The sequence below is a fragment of the Montipora foliosa genome, chromosome 8 (assembly GCF_036669935.1).
Source record: "Montipora foliosa isolate CH-2021 chromosome 8, ASM3666993v2, whole genome shotgun sequence".
Lineage (NCBI taxonomy): Eukaryota > Metazoa > Cnidaria > Anthozoa > Scleractinia > Acroporidae > Montipora > Montipora foliosa.
The window spans coordinates 2,916,993-2,929,492 of NC_090876.1; the positions used below are offsets into that span (position 1 = coordinate 2,916,993).

Consider the following 12,500-nt stretch of genomic DNA (forward strand, 5'->3'; position numbering starts at 1 on the left):
TTTCGCGAAATCAAATTATAACCTGTAGCGAAGCAAGTTGCGAGTTCAGGAAGCGGACTGTTATTTATTTATTTATTTATTTATTTATTTATTTAAAACATAATTACCGCGATTCCATTTCTATTCTGTAAATTACCTTCCAGGGCGATAAAGCTTTGAAGCCAAAATGTTATCTAACATGCCTCCGGTGTTTCCAATCTTAAAACAACCTGGCTTAATACCACCAACCTGCAAAAATACACAGGCATGACGTGAAACTCAGCTGATAAAATTGATAAATCATTTAATTTTAAACCTACAGTAAAAAACGTACTAAGACAGGAAAATATTGATTTTACTTTCCTTTACGCAGTTAGCTTTTTAGCATTGTACTCTTTATCAGGTTGTACAATGATTCATTTTGTTTAAAAGCCGGTGATTTTTTATATGGAGTTCCCTATAATCTTTTTTTAAATCGTCCTCATGGTTTACTCGTATTCTTTATTTATTACCTATCTATTAGACAACACTATACCCAATCAAATCTATAAGCATTGGATAGTAATCAATAAATTTTCATAGTGAAATCGAGACTGTGTGGCCCAGTGCACGTGGTTAGGGTTCTTGCCTTGAGATCCGGGAATCCCGGATTCAAGACACGTTCTGACAACTCGTTGAATTTGTTCCTGGTAGTCCCTGGTTCGACTTCTCAGCTGCACTTGTAAATAGCCAACTGGTTTGCCTCCGGCCAGTTGGGGTTCTTAACAGTTGTTGTTGAATGTTCTGTTCTGTTGTGATTGCGATTCATTGGCCCTGAAAAGCCCCTATGGCGAGTGGTCAGTTAAGTATGTATTGTATTGTATCATTTGAAAATAATGTCAACAGCGTGTAAAAATACTGTGTTTAAATAAGATTAGAAGCATTTTCTCTTCAACGTTTGATATTATAGCGGGGTTCAAGAGAGTGTTTTAAATTCAGCGGGACTAAAGTACCATCAACATTTAAACTGGCCCTTTCGAATCGACAGCCGTAATAGCTTTTTCGCACGGCGTTAGTGAGCTTGAAACGGTCTTTTAGAAAGGTCAAGATAACAGGAAAGGAATGCGAAAAGTGTACGAGTTAGAACCAACCGTTGCAGGCCCAATGATGGTCACTCCATGTTCTTTGGCCTTCTTGTTAAGTTGCCGTGTTTTTGCTTCTGGTATTCCTTCTGCAATGATGGCAATTGTGCGAATCTGCCGGCAGAGCAACAGATAATATCTCAATAAGACATAATTTGTAAAGAGACTTGAAGCTGAAGATCTCTTAAAAGCGTCCGTGAAAACACGCTAATTTCAATGTTTCTGAAAAATCTGCCGACAAAAACTATAGATTTACGTTAGAAAAAGCTATTTTGGAAAGCGTTGTCCATGAGCCGCGGCGCATGATGAGATTGACAGGTGCTTTGCATGTTTGGTTATCACCCCTACGTCGGCCATCCAACGTGAGCTCCTTCGATTTGTCATTCAGCATTTGTACATACAGCCATTACCGTTTACAACTGGCGTCTGTACGTGTTTAGAGGATGATTGAGAGCCAGCTACGGCTTGAACAAATTTGCGCATCGGTTTGCGTTACTCATCTGACAAGGTGCGCGCTGTCGGTAAAATCGAACTTCTCCTGAGTTCTGTAGCAGGGTCAACTGAGAGAATGGCTACTCGGTCCAACCCACTCCTCGCCCTCTTCCATGTGCTGGACGGGATGCAAGTCCATCGCAGCGTCACCACCCACCTCACCCACCAGTATTTAAGCCCTGGCTGAAGACTGGCTGAAGTGTGAGGAGCAAAATGATAAAGAAAAACAACGGAATGACAGAGCACGTCTCAAACTTCCAAACTGAAGCAAGAATATTCTGAGCACTAAATGCAACCGCAGGACTACGCAAGCTTTAGACAAGATTTTAATTTGGATTTCCCACTCATTGAGAAAATTATAGTATTTAAATAGTTCTCCGACCTTTTGGCCTCGTCATCAGTAGAAGTTACTTTTGTTCTTCCGAGGAAAATGGCAGAGTCAAAGTTTGGTGCTAAGAAATTACGTATAAAACGCGTCTTTCTTTGAAATTCATTGAAAAGATCAAGCTTGAGGTAGAGAGTACGTGTTGCTTCAGAGCTTACTTGGGGAAACTGCATTGCCTCTAAAGTTGCATCATAAGCTGAGCGAAGAGAAGCAAAGTTGATCAAGACATCAGCATCAGGGTGCTTATTCATCGCCTCAGCCATTTCCTTGTACACTGCACGTGCAAAAAAAAATAATAATAATGAAGTGATTTAAATACATTGTTTATTGACGTACCAATTAATAGACCTTTTTACAGTTATGTGCTTCGTTACCTGGCCTTTAAATGAAAGTGAGGCTGGAGTTGATCTTGTTATGATACACACAAGGCCTCAGTTGTTCAAACGATGGATAGCGCTATCCACCGGATAAATCACTATCCGGTGGATAACTCAATTGGTTTTGCTAGTGTTTATCCGCTGGATAGTGATTTATCCGGTGGATAGCGCTATCCACCATTCGAACAACTGGGGCCAGTTGTAAACCGCGCACCGGTGGCTCAGTTGGTTGAGCTGTCACGCGGGAGGTCGTGAGTTCAACTCCGGCCGGACCAACCCTCAGGCTGTCACGCGGGAGGTCGTGAGTTCAACTCCGGCCGGACCAACCCTCAGGGTCTTTACATAACTGAGGAGAAAGTGCTGCCTTTGGAACTACATCTGCAAACGGTTAGACTTTCAAGTCTTCTCGGATAAGGACGATAAGCCGAAGGTCTCGTCTCACAGCCCTTGTTCATTAACTCTGTGGGACGTAAAAGATCCCACACACTATTCGAAAAGAGTAGGGCACGGAGTTCCCGGTCTGACCAGCATGTGGTCGGTTTGGCAGGATTAGCTTGAAGGGCTTCTGTGTCAGGTTACACCTTCCTGCTTTTCCTAGGTTAGTGATGTTCTCACGCTAATTAGTTGGAACAACTAGTTGGAATTTACATAAGAAAAGTAGTGAGGTTTTCATCACAACCAGGTCAACTAGCCTCACTTTCATTCATAGACCAGGTTACTCAGCACACAATTGTACAAAGGTCTATTGGCAAATCCGTTTTAATAGGATAATAATAATAGTAATAATAATAATAATAATAATAATAATTAGTACTGGAGAAATCGCTGAGAATACTAGAAATCACATTGAATGATGAAATGATATATGAAATGGATCATACATGAACTGCGGATATGAAATCAAGTGAAGCTATGATCCTCGCAGTTATGAACGCAATTGCGTACTTGAAAAATTCAGGACTTCAACGGGGTTTGAACCCGTGACCTTGCAATACCGGTGCGACGCTCTAACCAATTGAGCTATGAAGCCACTGACATTGGGAGCTGGTCATTTGTGGGTTCTAATGTTCCCGTGAGGGTATCGCGAGGTCACGGGTTCAAACCCCGTTGAAGTCCTGAATTTTTCAGGCTTTTCTTTGCAATTGAAAAAATTGCGTTCATAACTGCGAGGATCATAGCTTCACTTGATTAGAAATCACATTATATATTTGATTTCGGCAGGTATATTTTGCAGGTTGCAGGTTGAAATTCAATTATAAACCGCTGACACTTACAAGAAAGGTAAAGCGATAGACTAACCGTGAATAGCTAACTTTAGGCCTTAAAACTTTTCTTTACGCCTAATTAGGCCTAAGGTTAGCTATTCATGTAACAGTCACGGTAAGTCTATCACTTTACCTTTCTTTTTTCCAGTTATAATTAAATTTCAACCTGCAACCAGCAAAATATACCTGCCGATTTGATTTTTTGAAAAAAAAGTAAAAACAGGAAAACCAAGAGAAAATCCACTCAGAGAAGAGTAGAAAACCAAACAATTCATACTATTGACGCCAAGTCCAGGAATCAAACCAAGAATTTGCAGGTAGGAAACGCTATCTCCGCAATGCCAACTCTACTCTCCTCAACATTATTACAAATTATGCGATTTAAATCAATGTTGAAACAATAGCTGAAATGGATCTTCAGTGGCATCTGTGCATAGGTAGTGTAGCAAGTATCCATTTACAAACCTGGAATCATGATTTCTTGGTGTCCATAATAAAATTTTTGGCGGTGATTTCCACTGCAATAAAAGCATGACCAAAAATTACCATATTCCTTATGAAGTACACACCTTAGCAGATATGTAGTAAATCTAAACGAATTCACTTTAGCCTGACATTTTTAAGACTTTGCACTGTAAGGTTACAGTATGTGTAGAAAAGCAAATAGCACAGGACTGGATTCTCTCATGGTTGGACTTGATCAGTTTGGAATGGAGTAGTATCTTTCACAAACAAGGTATTTTTCCTGCAATAGTTAGTATTATCAACCTTCTTAATGATCCATAAAAGAAAAACGAAAAAATTATGTAATGAATGGACATCTGATTTATATTTTCCTTTATTTGCATAAACGCTTTTGTATAATATTTGGGGTGCAGGCTATAGACAAAAGAGAGAAATGATCGCCACACTTATCCTGACAATTTAAGCAATTGTCAAGTGAAGTTATATGAATGCAATTTTAGCAATTACGAAGAGAAGGCTGAGACATTCAGGACTTCAGTGGGGTTTGAGCCCGTGACCTTCATATATCATTTCATTTTAGATTTAATCATCACAGGAACATTAGAACCCACAAATGACCACAATGGCTTCATAGCTCAGTTGGTTACAGCATTGCACCAGTAACGAGAGGTCACGGGTTCAAACCCTGTTGAAGTCCTGAATTTTTCAGGCTTCTCTATTGACCGAATGCATAAATGGCAGCCAAAAATGTATTTTTTTGTTTATGCACTAATGAGACTCACTACCCTCACTCTCAAGCAACATTTCTTTTGTATTTTGTACATGCAAACGAGGCTAGTGAGGCTAATTAGCACATAAACAAAAGAACATTTTTTTGACCGCCATTTATGCATTTGGTCTATGCAATTGCTAAAATTGCATTCATAACTGCAAGGATCATAACTTCACTTCATTTCATATCTGCAGTTCAATATATGATTCACTCCATAAATCATTTCATTGGTTTAAGCAATTGTCTCTGATAAACACCTGAAATATTCAGGTGGATCCTGCGGGAGTCGAACCCATGACCTCTGTGATGCTGGTGCAATGCTCTGCCAACTGAGCTACAATGTATGAAGGCACACAGTTGGGAGCAGGTCAATTTGTTGGGCTCATGTCTTCCTCTGCAAGGACTCAATGAAAGAACTGTATATAGGTGAAAATATATTTCGTTTATTCCATTTAACTGTGACAACATTTTGAATTACAAAAAATAAAGAATAGACCTGAATTCTCAATGTTCTCAAAGTTCAACAAACTCAATGAAACATACCTGAAGGGATACACCATAGCAGCCACAGATGGTCGCTTTCTCTCACACACGTAATCAAAATCCAACATACCCTAACAAGCAAAAGCCATGCAGGCGAAACATTTACAGTGTACAGTCAAACTATGTCGCACATGATCAGTACCCACAGACTGAAATGAACATTCAAATTCCTCTCTGGAGCTTCCAAGATTTGAATGGAATCTTTAAGATTTTTCTGAAAGTTGCTGTGAAAAATGCACAAAAATGCACTGTTTATTTTGTAATAAAATGAAAGCTCATAGTTTTAACTATTTTTCATATATCAAAGAAATATCCATGGGAATTTAGAATCTCGAGAGCAAAGTTCAAAAATGGTATACAGATTTGAATACTTAACAAAAATTTCAAAACTACTAGATAGTCACATGTGGCATACCTTGACTGTAAGGATGATAACATTTTACAGTCTAACTATTAATTATTTTTAGTTGTTTTGAAATTTGAAGTGAGTGTTCAAATCTGCATGCCAGTTTTGAACATTAACTCTCAAGATTCTGAATTCCCATGGATATTTCCTTGATATATCAGAAATAGTTTGCTATGAACTTTTGTTTTAGTATAAAATAAGCAGTTTTTGGAAAGTATTTCAAGTGTTCGATGAATTTTGTTTAGTTACTGTGCAATTTTTGTAGCAACTTTCAGAAAAAACTTCAAGATGCCATTCAAATATCAGAAGCCCTGAAGAGGAATTTGAATGTTTCAGTCTTGCGGATACTGGTCACGCGTGACATAGCTTGACTGTAAAAGTCAATAGAAGGACAGCAGTATAACAGTTTCTTGCTTTAACTGAACTGCAAAACGCAGATCAGTTAGCACAGTTGGTTGAGAATGAGACTATTTGGTGGGAGGTTGCAAGTTCACACTTTAGCTGGACAAACACCTTGGGTCTTTAGATAACTGGAGACAATGCGCTGCTTTTCTAATTTTCTACTTCTGATAGACTGTGTTTCAAATTAACTGACAAGCTGTCGATCAATACACTTGCTGTAAATCATACTTTTAATATCTTCAATACAGATTGCAAATGGCTGCATAGGTTGAAAAACCATTAGAGTATTTGCCACTTGACTAAAGTGCTCGCTAAAATGCCTTGCATCATCACAACTACACGTATTATTACTACTATCGATATTGAATACATAAACTGGAGGTTTTCTCTGAAAAATGTACAAAATATAACAGAGCAAAGACCATTTGCAACCATCTACACCTGTAGCAAGATATTTGAAGCCCTCGGACCACATTTTTCATTGAAAGAAAAACATAATTACAGCAACAATATTACAAGAGAATTAATCATGAGAAGAATTCTCTTTTGATCATAGAATAAGATTAATTTTGCTTTGTGATTATTACTCCCTACCTGCACAGCTCTTGCTTGAACGCCCCAAATGATTGACCTTGTCTCAGTTGTAAATAAAGGCCCATTTCGTCTACTTGATGCATTACGACATTGTTCTGGTGATGGCTTTTCATCCGGTGTTTTCTCAGAATTCTCTGACATGTACACTGTGCTGTTTTTGCTGTGAGTGGCTGAACCCTGAACATAGAAAAGGATGAGATGAAGCACTGAATGAACAAATAAGGAAGAGATTAAGGGAGAGCAGGTCGCACCTGCGGGATTGGTAGCAAGGAACTTACCAACAACAATAATTATAATTATTACAATGACAAGCTATAGCATTAGTCCTTTAAACCTAACAAAGTACAGTCGAACCTGTATATAACGGACCTGTATTAAGTGGCCACCCTCTATTAAGCGACCAGTTTTCAAAGTCCCAATTTCTCGCTCATACACCTCTATTAAGCGGCCAAGGCCACACTGTAGCAGTCCTATGCTTGTCCTTCTTTCCCTGTATTAAGCCGACACCCTTGAACAGAAACTCATTTTATGCATATTTAATTATTTAAAATGCAATGTATTTTGTTCATGATCACTATAAACAAAAGTTTCAAATGCCGAAATGCCAGATGTACGTGTTCGACTTTGTTAAGTCGCCATAATTCTTAGTCTATTTCTTTTAATGACTTGTACGGTGTTATTGTGTATTGTGTTCCTTTTAATTAGCAACATTTCTGTTAATTAAATAACTGCAGATTGAATGTAACAACTATGATATGAAGGAATGAGATGTTTTGTGATGAACTGCAAGTCATGGAAAAACAGCACTGTGAACCATAGAAGAGTAAAGGACAATTTAATGCACACTACTTTTACACTGACAACTTTAACTCTTTCAGCCCCACGGGGTTCCCCATTGACAGGTAAAATCGTCTGGCGTTAGACAGAGTAAAATCTATAAGTGGCACTATTGGGAGTGAAAGGGTTAATGGGGACAGCTGTTGTTAAATTGACATCAGACCATGCCCAGAGAGTATTTTTGTGATCCTGTGTTAAGCGGCCACCTGTATTAAGCAGCCAGTTTCTCAAGTCCCGAGGGTGGCCGTTATATACAGGTTCGACTGTAATGTGTTCCTTAGTTTTGCTTTTATTTCTCCATGACAATAATAATAGTATAGGATTTGACTCTGTTTTTGGACTTTTATTATTCTTATTCTTCTTCTTCTTCTTCTTCTTCTTCTTCTTCTTCTTCTTCTTCTTCTTCTTCTTCTTCTTCTTCTTCTTCTTATTATTATTATTATTATTTATTCATGAATTTAATTTTTTTATTTGGGGGGGGGGGAGGGGGGGGCTTGCAGTGTGGCTGAACATGCATAACAGTTCTTTGTCTCCTAGAAGGCAGCTCAAGTAGGATTCCAACTCAGACCTCCTCATTCAAAGGCATTTGCGATGACCACTAAACATGACAGAGTAACCATCATAGAAACTTGTAAAGCATCTGTTTACTGGTTTCGATTGGAGTCCATGCTGTTAACAACACTTTTAAATATGAACAACAGTTACTATTCTACGATCACACTTAACCATATGTTTGGGTCACTTAAGACTACAGAAGTGAATTGGATATTGACCAAGATAATTATTGTAACAAAAATCATTGAAATCCTGTGAATTTTAAATGCAATCGACTAAGATTCCTTTGAACAAAGTGTTGTGCATAGCCTCTTGTTATTGTTTAAATTGCCAGTTCTCAACCCTCCACCATAAACTTTCATAGCCTTGCATTTTTTTACTGCCTTAAAATAAAAATAGATTTTCCCTTTCTACACCAACCCTCAACCCCCTTAACAACTGTGCTGTGTAGTATGGAATCATCCAAGGCCACCAATTGTTCATAATACATGAACATAATTAATTTTATTCAATGGGATCAGCTAAGTTACATTGAGTACCTTATCCTGAGCTTTGAAAAACATGTTCGCAGCAGCATTTGAGTCAAATCCAACTTGTTTGGGCACTTGTCTCTTTTCAAGAGCCATGCCAACAATAGCCGTCATGTGTGTCTCTGTTCCAAAGACATACATGGGAAGCCCTAAACTGGAACCTATGGGAATTAACAATCCCAATTAAAACCAACCTAACTACAGAAAAGCTCAGAAGAGACCAACCTAAATGCAGAGAGTAACTCACACTGCTAACAACCCTTTCATGCGGGTCTTAGAGAGTGAATCACCATGAGCACAGAGATTGGGCCAAAAGCATCTACATGTACATGTAAAATGCACCTGTAGAAGCTCTACCCTAACCCTATGGTGTACAAAATTATCACCTCATATAAAGCACAGCACAACAACCAGACATCATAGCTAGGAGTCAATTTGGATGAGGGAGGAAACCAGACTACCCAGAAAAAAATGCTTGAGACTTTAGATCCACTCAAACTCGGCCCACTTATAATTGTGGAGGTGGGGCCACTGTGGAGGTGGGGTATTTCAAGAGCTTTTAACCCCACCCCAAAAGGCTCAACTTCAGAGGACAAACAGGAACTAGTGTTCTTTTTTGGGGAAGTCATACATTTATTCATAAATGTACAAACCTTATTAAGAAATGCACATAACCTATATGGCATAGTACATTACATGCATGATTTCAAATAAAAAGATGAGTGCTGCATTGGTCATTGGTCCAATTCTTTCCTCACTTCAACTTACAACCTGTAGCTCTTCTTCGTCAAATCACATTTCTAATTATTGATGAGGAATCCAGTAAATCAAATAACTAGAGCATTGGTCACTTGAAAAAGGAAAATCATTTGGTGGTATTAAATTGTACCCTGAGGAAACTCAAACTGACGATCACCGGATCATTTTTTGCCTCCATGTAATTTGATTGATCTTTAGATTGCATCAATAATCTCTGACGGGCAAAAATTCATAATACATCTAAGCCATAAAATTGGACTGGACTTCGACACTAAATTTCAAGCTCTTGCTATTAGCTTCAGTCCTTGGCATTCTTCTACAGTATGACTGAAACTTATCACAGAATTCAATGGGATCCATTTAAATATTACACCCTTTCGGCACAAAAGAAAATGGGGATATGACAACTTTCTGGTTCACAACAAATTCTTGTTGTATTTCGAGTTTTTCCTTATTACCTATTTCCCTCATGACTCGCAGGCCCTCCTGATAATTTGGTCCACCTCTTCTGACAAAGATAGACACCTTGTGTTCCAACAGCTTCTTCTGGTATTCCTGTAAAGCTTTCACTATTCCCTGCAAAAAGAAATATTTCTGGGTTTGTGCTTGATTTTGTATATAAAATTCCAGGAGTATTCAAGGAGTTTTCAAGAACCAGAGATTGAGTTTTCAAGGAGTGTTTGTAAGAAGAGTTCTATGTCATACATTTACATCCATCATGTTTCAGTGTTTTCTTTGCTGAAAAAGCCTGGACCTTAATATATTCTTTCCCACGTCCTGCGAGTTAAATGCATGCACAGGTATTTTAATTTTTGCATTTAATTTTTCCCCAATGGTCAAGGTTAGCCTCAATTTTTGAACTCTCTCTTTAACTTAGCATGATGCAATCTCAACAATTTTCACCCAAGCAAATATTCATGGAGTTTTCAAGCAGTTTCCCACCAAATCCCTTTTTTCAAGGGCTTTTCAAGTGCCCTTGAAGTCCAAAATTAAATTCCAGGGCTTTTCAAGGACTTCAAGGAGTAGCACAAGCCCTGTATCTATATGTAAGCATGTGAGAGAGACCATTAAATTGTTTCAGAGTACTGTCATCATTTTATCTTATCAGTAGATTTACCTTAAACGTTGCAGAAACATTGGTAAAGTTGGCAATACCACCACCAATGATAAGGACCTTCCCTGTAAATAATGTTATAACACATTAAATAACCATTCTTATTATATGGCTTGTGTTTGTAGCCGATATAATATGCGCTCTGATTGGCTAATTGTGACTGAATTGTAGGGCATTATTCTCCCGTAATGCCCACAGGCTGATTACGGGCTTGCAAAAACAAAGCAAAAAGTGATTAAAAAGCCATATAATAAACTACTTACTAACCGAGCTAGCTTGAGCCGTACTGGGGAATATTGGCCCTTGGTTGTTTTTGTACGGACCGAGCGCAGCGAGATCCGTACTGCCACAACCTCGGGCCAATATTCCCCAGTACGGCCCTCGCGCTTGTTTAGCAAGAAGTTAATATGAAGAGAAAATAATATTAATGAAAGTCATTGCATAAAGTAACTGCAACAGAAGTCTTGATTACTATATAAAATGAACCATTAAACTTCTGCACCAAACAAAACAACAAAAACTACATGGAAACAACAGGAAGACATGGAACAAGAACACACTTGTCGAAACAAAACTGGAAGAACAAATTAAGCCAATCTTACCATCTGATCTTGGAGAACCTTCAGTCATCAACTTGAGAATAGTTTTTGCATATTCATAGGTTTGGGACTCTGTTGGTGCTCCAGAATATTCACCATAATTTGCCAGCTCTGATGTGCCACCCAAGTCACAAACAGTATCACTACATCAGAGAGGGAAGACACATGAAAATCATTGTGAATGATTGACGCAGATTCTGTTTCTTTCGTATGTATCAGTGACACAAAATTTGATCAAATGCAAAAATAGTCGGCAACAAATAATTATTCTTTTGTCAATCATGTTAATTAGACTAACTAGCCTCGTTTTAGAGACCAAATTCTTTCAATTTTACACATGTTTACAAGGCTAGTTAGGCTAATTAACACGCAAAGACAAAAGAATAATTTAATGGCAGCCATATTTGCATTTGATCAATAGTATCACAACATTGATTTCATAGGGCGATATTACTGCAAGACATTGAACATTAGATTGGGTCTCCTTGGAAAATGGTACCCTGCGGGCAGTTGGTTGCTCCTATGCTTCTCGAGAGAGAAACCGTTGCAAGCAAGTGTTTGATTTTCCATCGAGAATGTGTGAAGTACGTCACACCCCACCTGATGTATTTGACATCACTTCGTCTTATTTCGAGGGAAATCACTACACAGCAGGCTTGCCCAATTGCAGCAATATGTAGTTTACTAACTCATTTTAACGGTTCGAATTTAATTTATTTGTCCTTGGCACTGGATGGCAGCTCACTCAAAGAAACTAACGGTTGCTCGCAGTAGTTTCTCTCAAAGAGCGGTTTCACTCAAAGACACTAGTCTAACAGTTGCTGACAGTGGTTTCTCTCCCTGGAAGCATAGGAAAAACCAACTGTTCGCAGGGTAGGAAAATGGCATTTCATTGTTCAAAGAGACCCAATGCAAAATTGTGAATCTAGTAATAAATAAATTTTGATGAAAAGAGCATGGTTTCCTAGGTTTTACAGTTCTGTCAAGTACAGAAAATCAGACTGAGTGAATAAGCTGCGTCTTCACTTCTTTTTTATAGTACACACCTATACACAACAGATGCACCTCCACCAGCAACCATCGTCCATATTCGTCCCTTGCTATTTAGTATTGTCAATTTGAGAGATGCTCCGCTCCTTGCATCTAATTCAGCGATGTATGCTTCCTACAAACACCAAGGAATTGAATTTTAATACCTTGTTTAACTATTCAAATATTAATTTCATGTTCCAAGGCTGTTGCCTAACAGGAGCCCGGTAGCCTGGGGCTCCCAAAGAATAGCTCTGGGCGCCTTAATTTTTCACA

The 12,500-nt window shown here is 38.4% G+C and overlaps 1 protein-coding gene across 1 annotated transcript in view; it reads right to left on the reverse strand.

Annotated features, from left to right (window-relative positions):
* Nucleotides 1–12,500, reverse strand: part of LOC138012631 (ATP-citrate synthase-like) — a 33,049-nt gene that overhangs the window by 11,057 nt on the left and 9,492 nt on the right. The window contains exons 8-18 of the mRNA XM_068859456.1: nucleotides 12,242–12,360; nucleotides 11,199–11,338; nucleotides 10,600–10,661; nucleotides 9,941–10,058; nucleotides 8,733–8,884; nucleotides 6,802–6,978; nucleotides 5,400–5,470; nucleotides 4,085–4,137; nucleotides 2,136–2,251; nucleotides 1,110–1,214; nucleotides 137–228 (exon numbers count right to left, since the gene is read on the reverse strand). Of these exons, the coding sequence (XP_068715557.1) occupies nucleotides 137–228; nucleotides 1,110–1,214; nucleotides 2,136–2,251; nucleotides 4,085–4,137; nucleotides 5,400–5,470; nucleotides 6,802–6,978; nucleotides 8,733–8,884; nucleotides 9,941–10,058; nucleotides 10,600–10,661; nucleotides 11,199–11,338; nucleotides 12,242–12,360 (1,205 nt within the window). The remainder of the gene's footprint in view (nucleotides 1–136; nucleotides 229–1,109; nucleotides 1,215–2,135; nucleotides 2,252–4,084; nucleotides 4,138–5,399; nucleotides 5,471–6,801; nucleotides 6,979–8,732; nucleotides 8,885–9,940; nucleotides 10,059–10,599; nucleotides 10,662–11,198; nucleotides 11,339–12,241; nucleotides 12,361–12,500) is intronic.